Source organism: Corvus hawaiiensis, chromosome Z (assembly GCF_020740725.1).
Source record: "Corvus hawaiiensis isolate bCorHaw1 chromosome Z, bCorHaw1.pri.cur, whole genome shotgun sequence".
Classification (NCBI taxonomy): Eukaryota; Metazoa; Chordata; class Aves; order Passeriformes; family Corvidae; genus Corvus; species Corvus hawaiiensis.
In genome coordinates this window covers 7297053-7316767 of record NC_063255.1, presented here as the reverse complement: position 1 = coordinate 7316767, position 19715 = coordinate 7297053, and the positions used below count along the sequence as shown (strand labels likewise).

Genomic DNA, 19715 nt, shown 5'->3' with positions numbered 1-19715 from the left:
TACAAATACTTCTACATATTCAGCATAATAGAATTGCTTAGGACTTCATGAAACATGTAATCTAAATTCAAGACAAGTTGTGCAATTCATCAAAGCAGCTCCTCATATAAAATACTGCATCCTGGTTCGTTCAGTGTGTTCTTATATGCTGCAATTAATATTTTTTTAATCAGAAAATGCTCTTGGATCTTTTTCAGGGTTCAGCCGATCCCTTAAACAGTGCATTTCACCTGACATATAACATGGTATTGAACTTGCTTCGAGTAGAGGAAATTAATCCTGAATACATGTTAGAAAAATCCTTTTATCAGTTCCAGCATTACAGAACTATTCCAGAAATAGTGGAAAGTAAGTACTGCTGCATGTTGTTCCCATGTGAGTAGGTATAAAATATGGTGAGATTGGGCAGTTAGACTTTATTATGCTCATACAAGCTTTTACCTGGGCAGTTTTTGTCTTCCCTGCCAACAGTTGCCATTGCACCATTTGTTGCCACGTTGTAGTTTCAGTAAGAGTAATTTCCTCTTGTTCTTAGGACTCATACTAATATGCACTGTCAGTTTATGAAGAGAGCTTTCCTCTCTGAGTCAGACAAGAAGGGTTGTCACATTGCTAAACTGTAAGGCAGGAAGAAGGAAAAACAATTTAAAAATTCCCATGGCTTATTTGAGATGCAGGGAAAAAAATCTTAGGGAAGGAAAGTCTTCCAGCTTTTAATATCCCAGTACAATCTGTAAAAAGAACTTAAGCACACTGCATTCAGAGTAGTGTAGGTAAGAAATGTTTATTATAATAATAAGAAAAATGCAGAGAGATCTGAGACATTATTTGCACTCTGTTGAGTAACTGCATTTTGAGCCATGATCCTTAAATAGTGAGTTTTCATGCACCAAAGTCAGTTTCTGGAGATTTCAGACAGTGTTTGAGAGTGAGGCTTCTTATAAAACTTAAGAACATGAGAGGGAATTATTAATGAGGAATTCATCTGGTCATTTGTTAATTGAATGTTATGAAAGAAAGTGTGTATGTGCATGTAGCTTTGATAGCCATGCAGAGGGAGGGTTTCCATTATGTCTCTCTGTTAGTTTGCAGGTGCAGTAGTAGTTAAATAAAGTATTTATTTCCTGACAACCTCTCTGTTCCAGCTGGTATGCCTAGATCTTTATTCTGTCATTCCAGCATTGCTGTTTAAATAGAAAAATGGAGCTGAAGAACATTTTTCATAGTTCGTGCACAGTTTCACCATAGGCACCATACTGGGCATTAGAATTTTGTAATCACTTCAGCTGCAATTAAAAACACAAAGGAGAGAACTGGCTACTTAGACTAAGGAAGAAAGTATGCCATGAGTATGAATGAATGGCTTATTTCTTTGAAAAATTGGCAGGTAAAAAATAAGGAGCACTTCCCTGAGTTGTCTCTCAAGTCCCAGTGAAGTGGGATTTCTGGGCCACTTACGAGCATTCAAAAATAGCATGCAAGAGGATGAGTTGGTAGAGAGGAAAAAGAGATTTTTATAATCTGTCCTTTGTTTATGCTTGCTGATGGTATTACCAGAATGAGAGAATGAATCATACTGCTTAGAATAAAAACTGATTTGCATAAATAAGATGTAAAAATACTGGAGGAAGAAAATACTGATTTCGACTGATAAATCAGAAGCTAAAACAAGTTAGGAAGAACATCTTCTAACAACTCACCTCTTGTTGGAACGCTTCTTTTTAGAAGATGTCCTTGAGCAATCTTATTTTTGTAGGAGGAGATAAAAAGCGCTGGTAAGCATCGAATACCTTCCTGCAAAATCACTGCATGTTTTAATGTGACTTCTGTGCAAACCTAAATCAGTTATTCCTGGATAATTGGGTGTCTAGGCTTTTCCAGTTTCTCAAGCTTGTTTATTTTTTAAAAATAATACCGGAATTTAATTCTCTATAAATAAAATGCAGGGGACGAATGTACAGATTTCTAGCCCTCCAGAGAATGGGTTCTTGTAAGTAGAAGATGAATACTAAAAGTGGTCACAAAATATTAGTCATGTAGATCTGAAAGTGAAACACTGATTTCTCAATCTGTGTGAAGATACTGATTTCCTTGAGAATTTACTTGTCATTTTAGGAGTCAATAATTTGGAAGCACAGTACAACAAAATTGTAATTCCCAATGAAGAAAATGTGGTGATATACTACAGAATCCGCCAGCAGCTTGCAAAACTGGGTAAAGATATTGAAGAGTATATTCACAAACCAAAGTACTGCTTGCCCTTTCTACAGCCAGGAAGACTGGTAAAGGTAGTTTGATTTTTCTTTTGTTTTGTTTTTAATTTCTGCCCATTTTTGAAATTTGCAAGGTTCATTTGTGTCTGCCAGTTTACCGTCTTGAAAAATTACATGCATCACACTAAGCACCAGTTTTTACTTGTGTTTCTTTGCTAAGCATTCAATAATGCAATAAAAGAAATACTGTTTTCATGATGAATAGTAATCTATGACTGCCGTTGTAAATATCAAACATACAAAAAGTTGTGCTTGCTAGGATGTTATTATAGGTGGGTGATGTTACAACATCTTGTAATTTTTCCAGGTGAAGAATGAAGGTGATGACTACGGATGGGGAGTGGTTGTTAATTTCTCTAAGAAATCAAATGTTAAGGTAAAATACATGTTGTCTCCATTATCAAAATATATATCTGACTGGCTTTTCTGAAAATAAGATAAAACTCCTATTTCTTTATAGTTCTCAAAGTCAAAAAAATTTCCTTTTACCCCAAATTTACAAAAAGCTCTGAACTTCCTGAAGTAAAAGTGTAAAGAAATAAAGTTATAGAAGATGGAGAAAACTCCACGTCTTGGGTTCAGTTTTTAACTTTTAACATATTTGTGGAGGAAATGCTTGCTTTTACATAGCACTGAAAATGTTTCGAACTAAGTTGTTTCTGAGACATTGCCAGTGCTAATTTAAGCTGTTAATGAGAAAGTTGAACAGCTTTAATGAAAAAAGCTGTTTAAATGAAAACCTAAGTTAAAAGCATATTTTTCTGTGGTACCATTTTTGCTATAATTTTATCAGGAGACCATTGGCATTAGTTGCTAGGTCTAAATGCAAAGTTGTCTTTGTTGAGTTCTGGTGGTGCCTGTTCATTGTGGCACCTTTTGGTGCTTCTCTAATATATATTCGTTAAAGAGGAAATGAGAAAAATGTGTGCATACAGAACTTATTAAAAGAGATTTTGTTCTGGTTTTCCATCTTCCTTTTGAAAGTCATATTTCTTTCTTTTTTCAAGTTGAAAAACTGGACACTTACTGCTGTTGCTTAAATCTTTGCTTTATATCATAGAGACACACAAGTAGTAAACCAGATTGTCCCTCTAGTCACAGCTTTCTATGTAAAATTCCCAACTTCTGTGTCATTTGGAGGCCGTTCTTCTATCTGTGACATATTTATTCACATATATATTTGCCTTCCCTATCTGGTCTGTCTCACTGTTGTATAAGCCTTTGGCTTTGAATATTAGCTTTGAAATTCCAGTCTGTTTTGCAAGAGATGGATGTGGCTCCAGCAGCACTTTTTTCATTAAGTCATTCTAGCAGCTGGGTTGAATTTTTCCTTCTGAGTGTGTGGAAAGAATGACAATAGGTGGTGGAAATTAAGGAACAGACTTAAAGCTATGTAACTTTTAAAGTCAGTATGAAAGGACTAGTTTCTATGAGCAGAGGCAAAACAAATTACTTGAAGAAGTTGTTGTTTACCCATTTTAGTGTCTCTTCAATGCATTTTTGTCCTGAGACACAGATGCCATTTGCCATTACTATTTAATGTATACAAGTATACTTAGTTAGTACTGGAAAGATATTACTTATGCTGCATCTTTAAACCTTCATCCGCTTCTAAGCTGAACAGTTCTTTGGGTTTGCTTTTAGAAATCATGTTGAATTCAGTCGATATTACTAGATTAGTTGCAAACTTTTCTTCACTATATCATCGTTTCTAATTAAGTCTTTTTTTCTAATGAGAAATCTATGTAATTAATAATGACATTTAGGGCTATAGTATGTCTGTATTTCACATAATATTCTTAGTTCATTGCACTGTGAAAGTAAATGCATGAGTCATGCCAGTTATGTTTATTATTAATTATGTGTAGATGCTTTTCCATCATAATTTCAAAATTCAGTGTTCCACAAAATTGTCAATGCAAATAGCACTTTACTGTTATTCAGAATATAATTTATCTCAAGCAGGGGTGCTTGCTATATACTCTACATTATAGTAGGCAGCAAAATAACTATGTCCTTTGGAATTCATACAAAACCCAAGTATTTTTGACTGAGAAATTTTATTTTCACTAGATTGTGCCAGCAGTAAGCTAGTGATACTGTTGTGCTGTTGATAGTCCATATTATCTGATCCCTGATTCTAGACAAGAAATTTTTGTCTCTTAGCAATTATTGATACTAAAATTTGAGATGATGCAGTTCTGTCTTCCCTGTTTAGATTTATCGTAATCCTTGTATATTTATAATGTTTACTATATAAACATCTCTTTTAGTGCTGTGTCATGGTCATTGAATTTTCAGTGAGTTTGATGTTACTAATCTGGGACTCTGAATTCGTTACCTGTGCTATACTTCTTAGTTCCTGGGCACGATCACCTTTCTTATTTTGGTTTGTTTCTGGGCAGATGAAGTAAGAGATGTTTCAGGGCAAATCTGAAATCTTAAGAATACAGCTAATCCTTCAGTACTCTGCCAAAAAGGGCTTAATTTTGTCCTTGAAACATGTGACTTGATGGCAGTGTGAATTAAAGAAATCATTTAAACTTGATATGACAGAGAAGTCTGTGGCTAACAAGTTTTCTAAGGGTTCTAATCTCCTTTTATTTTTGCATATAGAAACATGTCTGTCACTGTTCAAAGATGTAGTAACTATACTGTTGTAGGAAATCCATGGAAGGAAACAGTACACATTCAAAATGTAGTTGTAGGTTGAGTCGTGTCTAGTGAGCATTGTCTAAAAGCTGTTGGTATACGTAAACTTAAAGAGAGTAATATTAACAGCAGATGTTAATGATTTTTATACTCCTGCTTTATTAATAAGTTTGCAATGCAATCAGAGATAGAAATTTTTTTTCCTCTCAATTTTCTAGATATCTCCAATTCTAGTATTTTCTGTAGCACACTTGTGCAGCTATGAGTTTAGTCTCTACTTCATTCAAGTCAGCATTATGCTTTCCCTGGCTTTGGCTGGATACTGATCTGGTATATGTGGGTATTATTTTAAAATTCTTATTTCAGAGAGTGGCAGTGGTTTGGATCTCCTACATTGCTGTGACTGCTTTCTGCAAATGTAGGATACAATTTAGAGGAACAGTTTCTTCCCCAGCAAGTAATTGGCATTTCTTGAAGAAATAATTTAGCTTATACAACAGGATAACCCTGTTTTTGTCTTTATTTTACTATGGCAGTTTCTCATAGCACTTCTGAGGATCTGTTAAAAATGCTAGTTGGCATGCAGTGAAATAAAGTAGTATGTTGTAGCTTTGTAATGAAAAATACCACCCAGTAAAAATGAACTGAGTTAAGGTGGGATTTCGAAAAGAATGTTTTCTTTTTCTCTTGTATTTGGAAGCAGAAAGCTTGCACGTGGTATTTTAAAAGATTATGTCTACGTTTGTGTTAGGCCTAGAACATAGTTCTGTTCAAAGTCTTAAAAATACTTGTTTATAGTAGGAGTGTATCTGAGCAACCCTAGTGCATAGTGATCCACTCAAATAACTAATGTCAGGCTTTTTAAAATCAGGATATAAGGAAGGTTATGGCCTTGTGAACAGTAGTCTTTCATCACCACATCTACATGTTTGAGTTCTTTAAATGAATATCAGATGTTATGAGTGCATTTTGGGGTTTGTAAAGGTGCAGCGTGCAAGACGCAATGTCCTGCTTGCCGCAGATACGAGCTGTTATGCTTGAAAGATTTTTCTGTGGTCTCTATTGTGCATGAAAACTTGAACCTGCAAACCTGCAAATGAAAGAGATCCCCTAATTTTGGTTTGGGTTGTTTTTTTTTTAAATGCAAAGTTCAGTACTGCTAGCATGATGCAAATATGCATTACAGTTTTAAAACATAATGGCTTACTTTGGAAGAGATACATCTAGAAGAAAAGGCAAAAGCACCTAAAGCTTCAAGCAGACTTTAGGCTATTCCGACAAGGGAGGATGAGGGAGGGTAATTTTTTCAAGTGTGTTTTCCTGGAGGAGGGATCTTTCAATCAGTTCACCGGAATGTGCGTTTTCAGAATGTACTGCCACACTGAGCTGATACTTTGTAAAGAGACACCGCTCATTTCATACCTTTAATGTTGGAGAAATGATGTGGTTTTCATTCATTCTTTCTGGTATTTTAAAATAACTGTTTCAGACCTGTTCTTTTTCTGTGCCCTCAACAGCCAAATTCTGGTGAATTGGACCCTTTGTATGTAGTTGAAGTGCTCCTGCACTGCAGCAAAGACAGTCTGAAAAATTCTGCGACTGAGTCTGCAAAGCCAGCCAGACCTGATGAGAAAGGAGAGATGCAGGTTTGTTACATGTGTTTATTCTCAGTAGTTCTTCGTAAGCTTTCTCAAATCTTTATTTCCAAGCCATTTGCAAACTATGGTAAAAGAGGGACTGATTCATTTAAGGAAGAGAAAGAATCTGTAGACCTAACTCTGCCTTATTAATAAATTAAAGTAATAGATTTTTAGTAGTACTGTTTGACAGATGCTTTTTTTAGCAGTAACTTGTCTTTGGGAACAGAACTCCTTCTTTATATCTTAAAATCATTAAGGCTGGAAAAGACGTCCAAGATCATTGAGTCCAACCTTTGAACACCAGCTTCTCACCTAAATCATAGCACAAAGTGCCACCTCCGGTTGCTTCTTGAACCCTTCCAGGGATGGTGACTCCACCACCTCTCTGGACAGCTTTGCAAAACTCATTCTAAAATTAAATTGAAACTTTTTTTTAGTGAAAATACTTGCTTTATTTAAAATTTTTAGTTTGAAACCCTATATCAAGACAAACAGTTACAATTTTCAGATCAGAGGCAGTTTAATTTGTCTGCAGGTTTTTTCTCAGGAAGTCCATTTAAACCTTGGAGTTCAATGCAGTATTGATTCTTCATGGTGTCATGATGGTTTTGATACTTAGGAATTATGTGGTTTCTGGCTTGATGTTCTCTGCTGTTAGCATTCTTATTCAAGTGTATGACAATAATTTGTCTGGTTTGGATCAAAAGAGGTATTCCAGCAGGTAAGGCGCGAGGTAATAGAAAAACTGTTGTTTTGTTTTCACTTGCAGTCACTCTGTAGAGAGAAACTGCATTCAGAATTTTCCCATTTGGACAACTACTTTTCTTCTTTATGAGTACTTTAAGTCATTAGCCACATTTTCCTGCTTTCTGATATTCCTTTACCCACTGCTGCGTGCTTGTGCACTAAGTTTTCCTTTTCCCTTGAAAAAGTTTTGCTATGGACCAGTAATAAGAGGTACGTTTTTTACTGATTTATGAGTTACTACCCTCTCTTTGATAGGTTGTTCCTGTTTTGGTACATCTTGTCTCAGCTATCAGCAGTGTCCGACTTTACATACCAAAAGACCTGAGGCCTATTGATAACAGGCAAAGTGTGTTAAAATCTGTACTGGTAAGTTCCACTAGGCTGTGTAAGCACTCTGCTGTGATTAGTGAGGTACTCTTGAACCCAAGGCAGCTTGTTATAAAGAAATTTGTGGAAAGCATCTGTCACATCTTCAGCTTTATTCTTTAAAGGGGTTGGAAACCACAATGTGTGTCAATTGTTTCTCCTTGTCATGTCATTTTAAACTAATTTTGAAAACTGCTGAAATGTCACGTAACTTACATTACAGCCTCCTGTGTCTCTATAGTTATGCCAGCTTATTTGTAAAATGTAGTTTATTTTGCTGTTACTAATCATAAAAATAAAAATCTTTCTTCATCATTTTAGGAAGTACAGAAACGGTTTCCTGATGGAGTGCCTTTACTAGACCCTATTGATGACATGGGCATCAAAGACCAAGGGTTGAAAAAAGTAATCCAAAAAATAGAGGCATTTGAGCATAGGATGTACTCACATCCTCTTCACAATGATCCAAACTTGGAAACCATATACAAACTTTGTGAAAAAAAAGCACAGGTAAAGATACAAACAAAATCACTTTGTATTTAGCTGGAGTGGGGGAGGGAGGTTGTCTTCTTACTTGCTTTTCTTTTTATTTGCTAAGCCCTAATCAGCCCTTTTAAATACAGTAAAATTACTGAATCTCAATAACAAAATGGCTGAGTTGGTGGTATGCCCTTCATTGATACAGACGCAACATATGTCTGAAAAGAAGACTCTTCAGAGGAAGTTTTCAGGAATTAGAAGGTTACAGAGCTCTTTTTCACTGAGTAGGCATAGCACAATGCAGCATAGGAAAAGTCTTCATAGATAATTTCAATTGATAAGTTTGCAAAAGTATATTAAAAATTAAGTTGAATTACTTGATGGGGCTTACTAGCTTGAGGAGTATACCAGAGGAATCATCATGCTACTGCTTCCTGAGCTGACTCTCAGCCTGGAAGCAATGCACTTACTTATTTTGCCTAGCGTTGTACCCTCCTAGACTGAAACTGATTGTGCATAAAACCAGCTGTCATGTTTCTCTGCTGCTTGAGAAAAAAGGTTCTCCAGCAGCCACTTCACGGAAGTGAGGTAGTTCTGGTATGGCCACAAAGTTGCATGTGGTAAGACCTGATGGACGAAACAGCTTTCTGCAAGGGTGTCTGCTGTCAGGATCTAGACAGTGACTGTGATGAACTGCAAGCCACTGCAAGAAGCTCTAATAGTGGAAAATAATGCATTTGGGTTACATTTCATTGAATGATTGGTTAGGTGAGACTTAGTATAGGTCTCAGAAGATGAGCACTCATTTCTCAACAGATGATCACTTTGTCTTTTTAGCATGGGCTGGTTTGGTTTGTTTCTCACTATGTGTAAATAGCTTAATTTACTAAGTTTACCAGAGGCTTCAGTGGGTAAATGGAGCTGATTTTTAATAATAATAATAATAATAATGATAATAATAATAATAATATTGTTTAATTTGTTTTAAACCTTCCTCTTAAGAGAGTTAGGCAGGTCAACTAGTCAAGTAGTATGTTCATATACTGTTATTCTGAGGCCTTTATGTAAATTAAACGATGTCTTTAAAACAGTTGCATCTGTTAAACCAGCAAGGTGTAATTCCTCTCCTTCTGGCCCCCCAGATTGCTATGGATATTAAAGTAGCAAAGCGAGAATTGAAGAAAGCCAGAACCGTCCTACAAATGGATGAACTCAAATGCCGCAAGCGTGTTTTGAGAAGACTGGGGTTTGCCACGTCTTCAGATGTTATAGAGATGAAAGGACGGGTTGCTTGTGAAATCAGCAGGTAACTGGCTTCTGTGGAAACTGTTCATTGTCATGAATACACACTTTACTGTCCTTGCTAAAATTAGTACACTGTATTTTAAAGTTTTGAGACCATTAGAAAAAGAATTCTTCAGAGACAGTGTTCTGTGTAATAAAGGTATTATACTGATTCAAGCAGTATAAATAAAGGTAGCAACTTAAGGAAAAACACAATAGATTTTAAAATTCAAACATAGACATGAAAATGCCGAAACAATGGCTATTTTTGTGCCTAAGGTAATAGGATGTGTTTTCATTTAATGTTGCACGAGAGGAAGATCTTGATTTCTGTGGTTGACATTGAACCAGGACTGTTGGTACAGTCACTCACAAACAAGTGTAACAATGTTGTCAGCAGTTGCCAAGTCACTGACAGGTTTGGAATATAGTGAAATTGCTTCCATAGGAATCAGTGAAGTGGTGCATTTTACTATAATACATTTAGCAGGTACGTACATACTGAAACAGGTGAAAAAATCATGAATCAGACTTTAATATTTTACAGTAACTCAGATTTTGATAGAATTTTGTATTTTTAAAAGTCACAGTGACTGCTGTACCCCTTGTCTTACAGGTAAGTTTGAAAGCTGCTACTGGTATTTGTTTGATAGCTAATTGCCCTGCAAAATTTGATAGCAAGTGGGGAAGCTGAATCAGAATTTTATCTACTTCCTGACTGCCTGGAACTGTTTGAGTGACATATCTCTTTTTTAAAAAAATCCTTCTTTGTTTTTCCCCCATCCTATTCATCATTTTTTTGATAAATTCCAGTATTACCGAAAATTTGGTGTTTTATCCAAATAAGTATGTTTGGATTTTGTATCTGCATCATGCACTTACTTTTATAATTCATGATTAAGTCTTTATTCCTCAAGTAAATTGAAGCAAGTTCATTCCTTTCTTCAGTATTTTGGAAATACCCAGTCTACTCTTTTCTGAGCAGCAGCAGTACTAGTTTTCGTGCTTTTCCTAAGTTGCCTAACTCCCTGGTTCTTTCTGATCTCTTGATATTCTGTCTGATAGAAACTGACTAAATCAACTATTCGTACTAACTCATATGATCTGTCAGGAGGGTTTTATTTTAGTCTATTAAGTGCTTTTAGTTTCTTTAAAATAATGTTGCAGTCTCTTATTAATTAGCATTCCCCTTAAAAAGCTAGTATTTTTGTGTGTGTGTGTCTGTATATTTGGTGTCCCTGACAGTAAAATTAAGATGCTGGTTTTTTATCCATATCCAGTTGCTTCACAAAACAGATTAATAGTTCTTAATTTTAAAATTACATTTCAGTAAGTCTTTCCCCTAAGCTTCCTTCTTGTTATTTTAGTGCTGATGAACTACTCCTGACAGAAATGATGTTCAATGGTCTCTTCAATGACTTATCTGCAGAACAGGCAACTGCACTACTCAGCTGTTTTGTGTTTCAGGAGAATGTGAGTTACTTCTTCAATTCCAGAATTCTAGACATTCCTGTCTTTTAATAATACTGTTTTTAATTCAGTTGCAGAAATTGGTCATAACAGTATGAGCCTTTGCACATTTTTTATCGCTTCCTAAGGTGTTTGACATGAACTCCCACTGAACTGAGCAAAAGCATTTCAGCTTCAATGCTCAAGTCTCTTTCCGCATGCGTGACATGCCAAAGGTTGTGTTAAATTGCAGACTTCCTCATTAAATGAAGCAGTATCAATAGATTCTCAGCATATGTGCTGCTATTAATACATACATACCCCCCTCCATATAATTTAAAATGTAGAATGATTATCTCAAGAAGAGGCTTAACAATAACTGCACCCCTACACTGTGGGGTGAGGGTATCTTTAATTCTCAGATGTGTCTGTGTTACGTTACATGGTCAGTACCCTTGACCATTGATCAAAATGGCAGTAACACATGGAATTGATACCAAAAAGGCTGTTAAAATCAGACCATATATTTTTGAAAGCAATAACATGGGCATTTTATACCAGGTGTTATTTTTTTCCCACCTGCACGCTATATACAAGGTTAGTCTCACCCCAGAAAATTAGTAAAAATAACTACCATATGAAATATTTTTACAAAGAGCTAGCAGGATGTATCACTCAGGTTGATTCTAAATATGGGGAAAAAACATTAGCAGCAGATGCCAATGCAGTTCATTTGTTAGTGGAAGGGATGCCAAGGTAAGCCATTGTTAATCAGAATATTGGGGTTCACTCAACAATAATACTTGAGTCTGAACAGCTAGGACATAAAGATGTTCCTGTATTTTGAAAAGCCATATTTTCATATATTGCCACTGATGCTTAAGTTATTAAAAACATTTTTTTGTAATATTCTTAAAGAAAAGCTTGAACTGTCACATAATAAATAGCAGTTCATTTGTCGGTTCCAAACTATGGTACAGCTAAATAGAGAGAATTTTGGAAGTATCCAGATAGCAGGTGCTTTTTCATGATGTTGGTATATTATGCAGAAAGATTTAGTTTCCTGGTTTAGTTTGAGGAACAAGCATTTGGGGAATTGAGTCATTTTAGTGTTGATAACAGGTTTGAGAAGTTATTAGAATAATTTAGGATGGCAGTATCACACACCGAACTTCTGGTTTTGCATTTAATTTGGTATAGAGCAAATGTATGGGAGCACATGAGATTGTTTAATGTCTTCTTTTTCAGTCCAGTGAAATGCCAAAATTGACTGAGCAGTTGGCAGGACCACTTCGGCAAATGCAGGTAATTAGAAATCTGTCTGAGCTCAGGGTTAATGTTAACACGAGCAAAGCTCATGAGTAATGTATAATAAGTGCATAGTAAAGACTTAATTTTGGATCATCAGTGAACTCAGCTGGCACTGCATGTGGTTTTGCAATGTGTAATAACACGTTATATTGTTTGCAAGAAATCTTTATGCTAATTTAGGATATACCTCTAAAACTTTTATAAGCTTGGTTACTACACTGTACATGGTTAGTGCAGGCAGACTTCATGTAAACAGTGGTTTACTTTCTGATTCTGAATAATTTCACACTAAAAAAGGAAACCTCATTCTGGAACGCAGTACCTAGTAACGTGCATGTCTTTCTATCAGTTCAATACTTACTCAGGTTAAGTACATTATCAATATAAAATATTTTATTTTAAAGGAGTGTGCAAAAAGAATTGCCAAGGTGTCAGCAGAAGCAAAACTGGAAATTGATGAAGAAAATTACTTGAATTCTTTCAGACCAAACCTAATGGATGTTGTGTATACATGGGCAAATGGAGCTAACTTCGCTCACATCTGCAAAATGACAGATGTCTTTGAAGGTAGGCTAATCAGTTGTTCTTTAGAAGGTATGAGTTGGTAATTCTACAACAGGGAATGGTAATACTGAATAACTTTATAGTAAACTCAGATGTATTCAAGCATCTGTATGGCTACAATCAAGTGGGGAAAAAATTGTTTACTATATATGTTAATTTATACTTAGACACTTGGTAATTTATAATCTAAGATTTTTTAAAGGGATATCTCTGTATTCTAAAAACTTTCTATAAAACTCAGAAATTCTAAGCATTACAACAAACAGTAATGCTTACTTTTTCTAGTTAAAGGGGAAAAAAAATGTTCCAAATGCTTGTCATCAGGAAGTACAGCTCTTGCACTTGTCCTCATTATAGTTAAGATTTTTATTTATTTGGTATAACCAGTTGGTATAACCAATTCCTCCTGCTGACTTAATGATGACAGAAGTGAGAAGTGGTAACCAAGTCTCTCTTTTGAATAGTTTTTCACAGCGGTGCAATGGATAGTTGAAAAGCCTAGATATAACCTGTCATGTGGATTAATTTGGTTCCTAAAATTGGGAGTACTAGAAACTGGCCCTTGAGGAAGAATATTTTGTTTCCACTTTTAAAAAGTATGACGACTTAAAGCTCTGATACTTTGTAAAAACAAACCATCCAAAGGGTTGTGAAACCAGAATGAAAAGGTCAAACCAGAATGAAAAACCAGCCTATTGGAAGTTGTGAAGAACAGTAGGATGGATGCAGCAGTCTTAGAAGTCTTCCTTTTTGAAGTTGTTACTGTCAGTGCTGCCTCTCTCAAATGCTGTTTTCTTGTTTGCAAAGGCTTGCAAATTCCCTTAAAACAAGGGAATTCATGCGCATAATTCGTGCATGTAATCCAATGCACAGATCCAGGAACTTAATAAGAAAGTTGCCTTTAGCAGCACAAATCTTGGCAGTCTTGGCTTCTGCAGTCAGCAGATTCCTCCTATTGCAATGATTATCTGAGCCTTCCATTTGCTATGGAGGCACCCTGTGTGGAACACTAAAGTAGCAGTAGCTGGCATGTATTTACATTGACACTTGAATGTTCAGAATACACTGGGCAGTAACATTTTCCATTTACCATATTTAACGTATTTCCATTTAACGTACTAAAACAGTCAGCTTTGTTCTACTCAATAGTGCCAGCTCCGTCAAAATTAGATCTAGTGGCCTGTTTTGAGGTCAGCTCTTGTGGCAGGGGTCAATGCATAATTCTTCCCTTAACTTTCATTGGCTGGTTTTCTGTGCCTTATCCACAAGGACGGGAAGCATTTCAGGCATTTGTTGTCGGTTATGTGTACCTCAAATGGATTGTGGTGTCACTAAATCCCAGAGTAGTTCACCTTGGTTATCCAAGTAACTATAGTGATTTCAAAGAAAATCAGAATACAAAATAAGTCTGAGTGTTTCAAGAACAAGTGTTTGCCACATAGTGGAGTAGTGTTGATTTGCTAATGCAAATACCTTGTCTTCAAGTTGAAATGCGTGTGTTGGGAAGAAATGAAAATAAGAGCGGCTTTTTAAAGCCTTTAGGGAAGAACGCAAAACTGAGTTAAGTACCCTATCTATTAACTGCAGACCAACTCTTGCTTTGTGGAAGTATTAACAATAGTAATTTATTTTAAAATTGCAATTTTCTTTATCTTGCACAAAAAACTATGTCTGCAGCAAGCCCAGCTATGCTGCCTGTAAACAAATACTCCCTGGAATGGCTGTCGGGGTTGGCCTTGTAAATGGAGACGAGCAGGATCTTTGACAGCTGAGCCAGGACATGCCACAATGCAGCACAGCCGTGCTCGGGGCAGCTGCCCACAGGTCACTTGTGTTGGTGTGTGCTCTGCGCTCAATGCTCTGTGTGGGTTTCTCCATCTTGTCATTGCAACAGGTTTTACAGACTTGCTGCTCTTACATACACTGTTCTCACTGTAGAAACTGACATGACCTAGTGAGGCCCTATGAATGCTTTTTTAAAGAGAAGCATTACTTTATCATGTCTCCGCTTTGTAGAATGTTCTTTTCGTATTTTTTTTTTCCCCAGATATTATGCCTTAGAGGTAATATAGAAAGGTTGTACAGACCAAATCCTCTTCAGTGAGCAGGGACATCTTTCCCTAAATCTGGTTGCTCGGAGCCCCATCCAACATGACCTTGAATGTTTCCATGTATTGAAAGGTCACAATAAGGTCTCCCTGGAGCCTTCTCTTCTCTAGGCTGAACAACCCCAACTCTCTCAGCCTGTCCTCAAAGGAGACCTGTTCCATCTCTGATCATCTTGGTGGCCCTCCTCTGGACTTGCTCCAACAGGTCGATGTCCTTCCTGTGCTGGGGACCCCAGAGCTGGACGCAGCACTGCAGGTGGGGTCTCATGAGAGCAGAGGGGCAGAATCACCTCTCTTGCCCTGCTGGCCACACTGCTTTGGATGCAGCCCAGGATATAATTGGCTTTCTGGGCTGCAGGTGCACATTGATGGGTCATATACAGCCTCTCATCCAGCAGCACCCCCAAGTCCATCTAAGCAGGGCTGCTCTCAAGCCCTCCATCCTGTATTTACCCAGTAACTGTTATTTTGCCTACAGTAATTTTGACTGTACAACATGCTGCTGGAGGAAATGACCAAACAGGATAGTCTTTGCTTGTGGCCAGAAGAGCAGAAGCATTCAGGGTTGTTTTGTGAAATTTGTAGCAGTAACTTGGGCTGAGCTGTGAGGAAAGTTCAGAGAGAAGATGAATGCATAATAAATCATGAATGGGTGTTGGGTTGCAGTGTAGGAGCTGTGTCAAGATGCTTGTGTGCATTATTGTAACCATGCAGTTGAGTGGTAGAGTGGTCCATGGACTCCTGAGTGGGACAGGAGTAGTAAGATGTATCAGTTACTGCCTTTGCCAACTAAAGAACTAAGGCTTATTAAAAAAATCACAAAATAAACCTGTGGTAGTTCATGAAGCAGCAAACTTGTGAATCCCCTAATGCTCTATGGTTTTTGAGGAAGTCTTAACAAGTACTTGAAAGAAAAAATCCACTAGGAACTACTCAACAGCCCAGAAAGTCCTATGATTAGGTAGTAGTTAGAGACTGTAAAGACAGTAGAAAGGACAAGCATTTGGAAACAGCTTCAAGGAAATGCCTCACAGAGAAATTTACTGTGCAAACAGAAACTAAGTTTAAGACATTTGGCTTCTAGATAAATTGAACAGGGTTGTAGAAGGAACTATTACTTTGAATAATTCAGGACCAGTTACATGATGTGGCACAAAGTTTTCCCTTGCTCTTTCATACAGGTAGCATAATTCGTTGCATGAGGCGTCTAGAAGAACTGCTTCGGCAGATGTGCCAGGCTGCAAAAGCCATTGGGAACACAGAACTGGAAAATAAGTTTGCAGAGGGTATGTATTTCACTTTCACAGGACATGAAGCAATTCTAGAAGAAGTGATGGGGGAAGGGGGCTGCACAGGTACCGAGGGGCCAAAGGTGAATAATTTTGTATTGAGAACTTCTGGTGTTGACTTCGTGGTAAACAGCACCATTGCTGTTATTTTTCCAGGTAACATCTCTGTTACGAAGTTTGACTTAAAGGGTGGATACTGATGGTTTAACTAAGTTTATGGCTAAAAATGGATGGACAATGACTTCCATTTAATACTTGTAACATGCTTATAACTGTACTTTAAATAGTGGTTGTGGCAGTTAAGACTCTTAGACATGGATATTTTTTTCATTAATAGGGATTACAAAAATCAAGAGAGATATCGTCTTTGCTGCAAGCCTTTACCTGTAACAGCAGATGTCTTCCAGAAACTATACTGACATGATGGAACAAATTCATCAGCGTCACACGTGGCTTCCATCTCAAGTAATTCCTTTTAATGGTGTTTACTTAAACCACAGTTGATTCAACAAGGCATGTAAAAACAGCAGTGTATGTAATATAACTTGTTACTGTTTTCAATAAAAATTTACAATTTTAATAGCTTTCTTTTAAGCAAGAGCTTGAACCAACAGAAACTTAAAGTTTAGATGTACAGTAACTGTGGTAGGTGTTACTATATACAGGTGAAGTGAGCATCCAAGAAGCAGCAGCAGTCCCTTAAAGGCATTTACTTATATTACATAATCAGACTTGTTGAAATTGTTTTCTTTCAGAGCAACAGAGGTGATGTGGGTCATTCTTCATGGTTGATGATTGCTGCCAAAGTGATTTCCATTTGTTGGAGTCTCATGTAGGGTTGTATGGGAATCTTCTTTTGGTTGAAATGTACATCCTCTCACTTTGAAGAAGTCTGACACGTATACAACCTAAGTGAACAAATTAGTGTTAAGTTCCTGCACTCGTAAGTCTTTGAAACAAGGGCTCTGCAGAAGGCAGATTCTAAGATCAAAACTAATAAAAAGCTTAATCAGTTTAAAACATCAGAAAATGGCAGGGAAGTCTTGTACAAAATTCAGATGTCTGTTCTTTCAATAGCTTTTACTCCTTGCCCTTGACCATTTAGCCACTGATGGTTTAAGACAAATTCAAGGCTTGTGCTAACTAACTGCTGACTGCCTTACCAGGCACTGCTTCATCACAACAGCCATAGTTGGAGCAGCTTTAAATGAAAGCAGAATGTGCTTTCTGAGGGCCCACAATGCAAGTTTAGTTAAATTTTTTTTCTGTAATTTATGTAGAACAGAACAGGAGAGGTGGTGCTTTAGCTGGACCCAGCAGCTGTAAGGCCAGCTCTGCCTACATAGTCCTTTCCTGCAGTCCTTTAAACATACGACCTCAGTTCTTCACAGCTAGGAGACATCTCCCTGACTACAAGACAGGTGGTTGATCCAGTTCTGCAGCTCGCTGTCTTCCATTGCTCCCTTCAGTAAGTCTCACAGCAGATGTGCTAAGCACAGTGCTGCATGGGGTGCAATAAATGAGAAGCCTCACATGATCCCTTCCCTTCCTGCATTGTGTCTTCCCCTCCCACTGCAACCCTGAGAACAGCAGAACACTGTCCATGGCAGAAGAAAATATCTCCCACCACACTGGTAGGTGGCTGATGACCCAGCACACTGCTTTAGCCACAGGCCAGGGGAGTTTCCGCTTCCACTTAATGCCAGATTCCCTCAGTCCAATTTAGTGATCCATTTGCAGTTGCTGCACCACCATGCTCTAACCTCACCTTGGTGTTTCTGGAGAGGAACTCAGTTCTTTCAAATAAGAGTTTGGGGGTGGTGGTTGGTGCTAATGTATATTTTTAAAAATAATTTCCTGACCTTTCAACTCTTCTCTCTGTAATGCTACTTTCTACTCTTTCTTGTATTACCAAGCACCTTCTGAATCATCCAACATTCTTGACTAAACTTGTTTTCCTAATAAAAGTGTCCTCACCTCTTCAATCTGTGATGTTTCTTACTCTGAACTCCTTTTCTTAGAAAAAGAGATTGGACAAAAATGAGGGGTAGGATTAAGTGAACATGTAGCCATTTAGTAAGAGCTACTGGAGCCTGTACAATTTCCCAGAGCTGCTCCAAGATTTGTTTTTATTATTGATTGCACCTTGTAGACAGCTTTGTCTTGAACTATACCCTTCTGACCTGAGAAAGCTGACAAAGCATTTATTTTGGATGTGGTTCTTCCCCTAAGCCTCAGTTCTTGGCAACTAAATCCTTCAGTAGACCTCAACTCGCTCCCATTGATCTGGAGTTCCTGATCTATCCCTTCCCAATGGATGAATTAGCCTTGGCACTCTGGTGACAGCCAGTACAACTGTTGCCATTAAGTCAACTGGGCCTCCTGTGACAAGTTTAGGCAAGTGTCTGTTCCCTGGGATAGCTTTATACTTATCAGTACAGCTGAGCTTCACAGGTTCCTCCTTGTGAACACATTTTTAGTACTTGGAATGCACACAGGAAAAGGTGAAGGGTTTTAGTTTCCCATCAGACTGAAAAAACACACTGTGTAAGGTGGCAAAGGCAGACACTTTGATGCTCTCCTTATTCTTCAAGGCCTTTTTCCCCCGTTTACCTTGTACAGAGTCCTCTGCTATTGTACTCGAGATCTTGAATTTGGCTAGAAGCAAAAAGCGTGATTTATACAGAGAGGCCTACACAGTTTGCAGGTACCATTTCTATCTTAATTATTTGAAAAGCTCTTGAGCAGAGACAATTTCATGTTGTCCAATGGCTAAAACTGCCACTTATCTCATTGGGCCAGAGCCTGTCTCACTCCCCAAAGTACTATTGCTTACACCCAGTTCAAGGAGTTGTTTCCCTGCTTCAGCAATTTTTGAAGCATTAGAAATACAGGTTTGCTTTCCTCTGAACACAGCCTGCAATTCTAAGGTGCTGTTCATAAAAGCAGCATTCACACACATCCACCCCCTCAGGAGTTACTTACAATGAGTACAGCAACCACTGCTCCCTGGATAAGTCCTGTTAAAACATCACTCCAGTGATGCTTGTAGTCAGAAACACGTGAGAGACCCACATAGATAGATGCAGCAATGAGACCAAATTGTATAGTAGGACGTACAAGTCTTGCCCAGTCTCCTTTCATTCTTGCCTGAAGATAAAGCTGAAAGAAAAAGAAAAGTTACAAAATGCAGTAAGCACAGAAGAAGTAAAATTGTGTTGGGTCTTTTCGAAGAGTTGATTGAAATTTGCATTGAGATAATATTCACAGCTGTTCTAGGTGTTATAGCTGTACTCTCAAGGCTGCCAAGGCAGAGCTTGATAGTTTCGGTCTTTATTTTATATATAACACCATCATATTGTTTTGTTTGTACTAATGTGACAAATGAGTATTTTCATCCCAGTAATACTAGAGCCACTTAAGGCTTAAAAAGAATCCACTGGAAGTCAAACCAATATTTTACTCCTGCATGAACTAGAGGTAAGCCTTACACAAAATAGTTTACATTTACGATACATAGAGCTGACAAGTTTTTTAACTTCATTTGCAATT

General features: G+C 37.4%; 2 protein-coding genes across 4 annotated transcripts in view; one reads left to right on the top strand and one right to left on the bottom strand.

Annotated features, from left to right (window-relative positions):
• The window catches only part of MTREX (Mtr4 exosome RNA helicase), a 43721-nt gene extending 25573 nt beyond the window's left edge, over window positions 1-18148 (top strand). Inside the window, exons 16-27 of one of the 2 annotated variants that reach the window (XM_048290600.1) lie at window positions 198-348; window positions 2116-2288; window positions 2581-2649; window positions 6443-6571; window positions 7568-7678; window positions 8000-8188; window positions 9301-9464; window positions 10810-10915; window positions 12140-12196; window positions 12607-12769; window positions 16056-16160; window positions 16501-18148. In XM_048290600.1, the coding sequence (XP_048146557.1) occupies window positions 198-348; window positions 2116-2288; window positions 2581-2649; window positions 6443-6571; window positions 7568-7678; window positions 8000-8188; window positions 9301-9464; window positions 10810-10915; window positions 12140-12196; window positions 12607-12769; window positions 16056-16160; window positions 16501-16553 (1470 nt within the window). In that variant the 3' untranslated portion in view covers window positions 16554-18148. Of the gene's footprint in view, window positions 1-197; window positions 349-2115; window positions 2289-2580; window positions 2650-6442; window positions 6572-7567; window positions 7679-7999; window positions 8189-9300; window positions 9465-10809; window positions 10916-12139; window positions 12197-12606; window positions 12770-14985; window positions 15026-16055; window positions 16161-16500 lie in introns of those variants that run through there. The other variant, XM_048290601.1, reaches the window with a different exon arrangement.
• The window catches only part of PLPP1 (phospholipid phosphatase 1), a 62432-nt gene continuing 59334 nt past the window's right edge, over window positions 16618-19715 (bottom strand). For both annotated transcript variants that reach the window (XM_048290606.1, XM_048290607.1), the window contains exons 5-6: window positions 19149-19325; window positions 16618-17071 (exon numbers count right to left, since the gene is read on the bottom strand). In XM_048290606.1, the coding sequence (XP_048146563.1) occupies window positions 16946-17071; window positions 19149-19325 (303 nt within the window). In that variant the 3' untranslated portion in view covers window positions 16618-16945. The remainder of the gene's footprint in view (window positions 17072-19148; window positions 19326-19715) is intronic.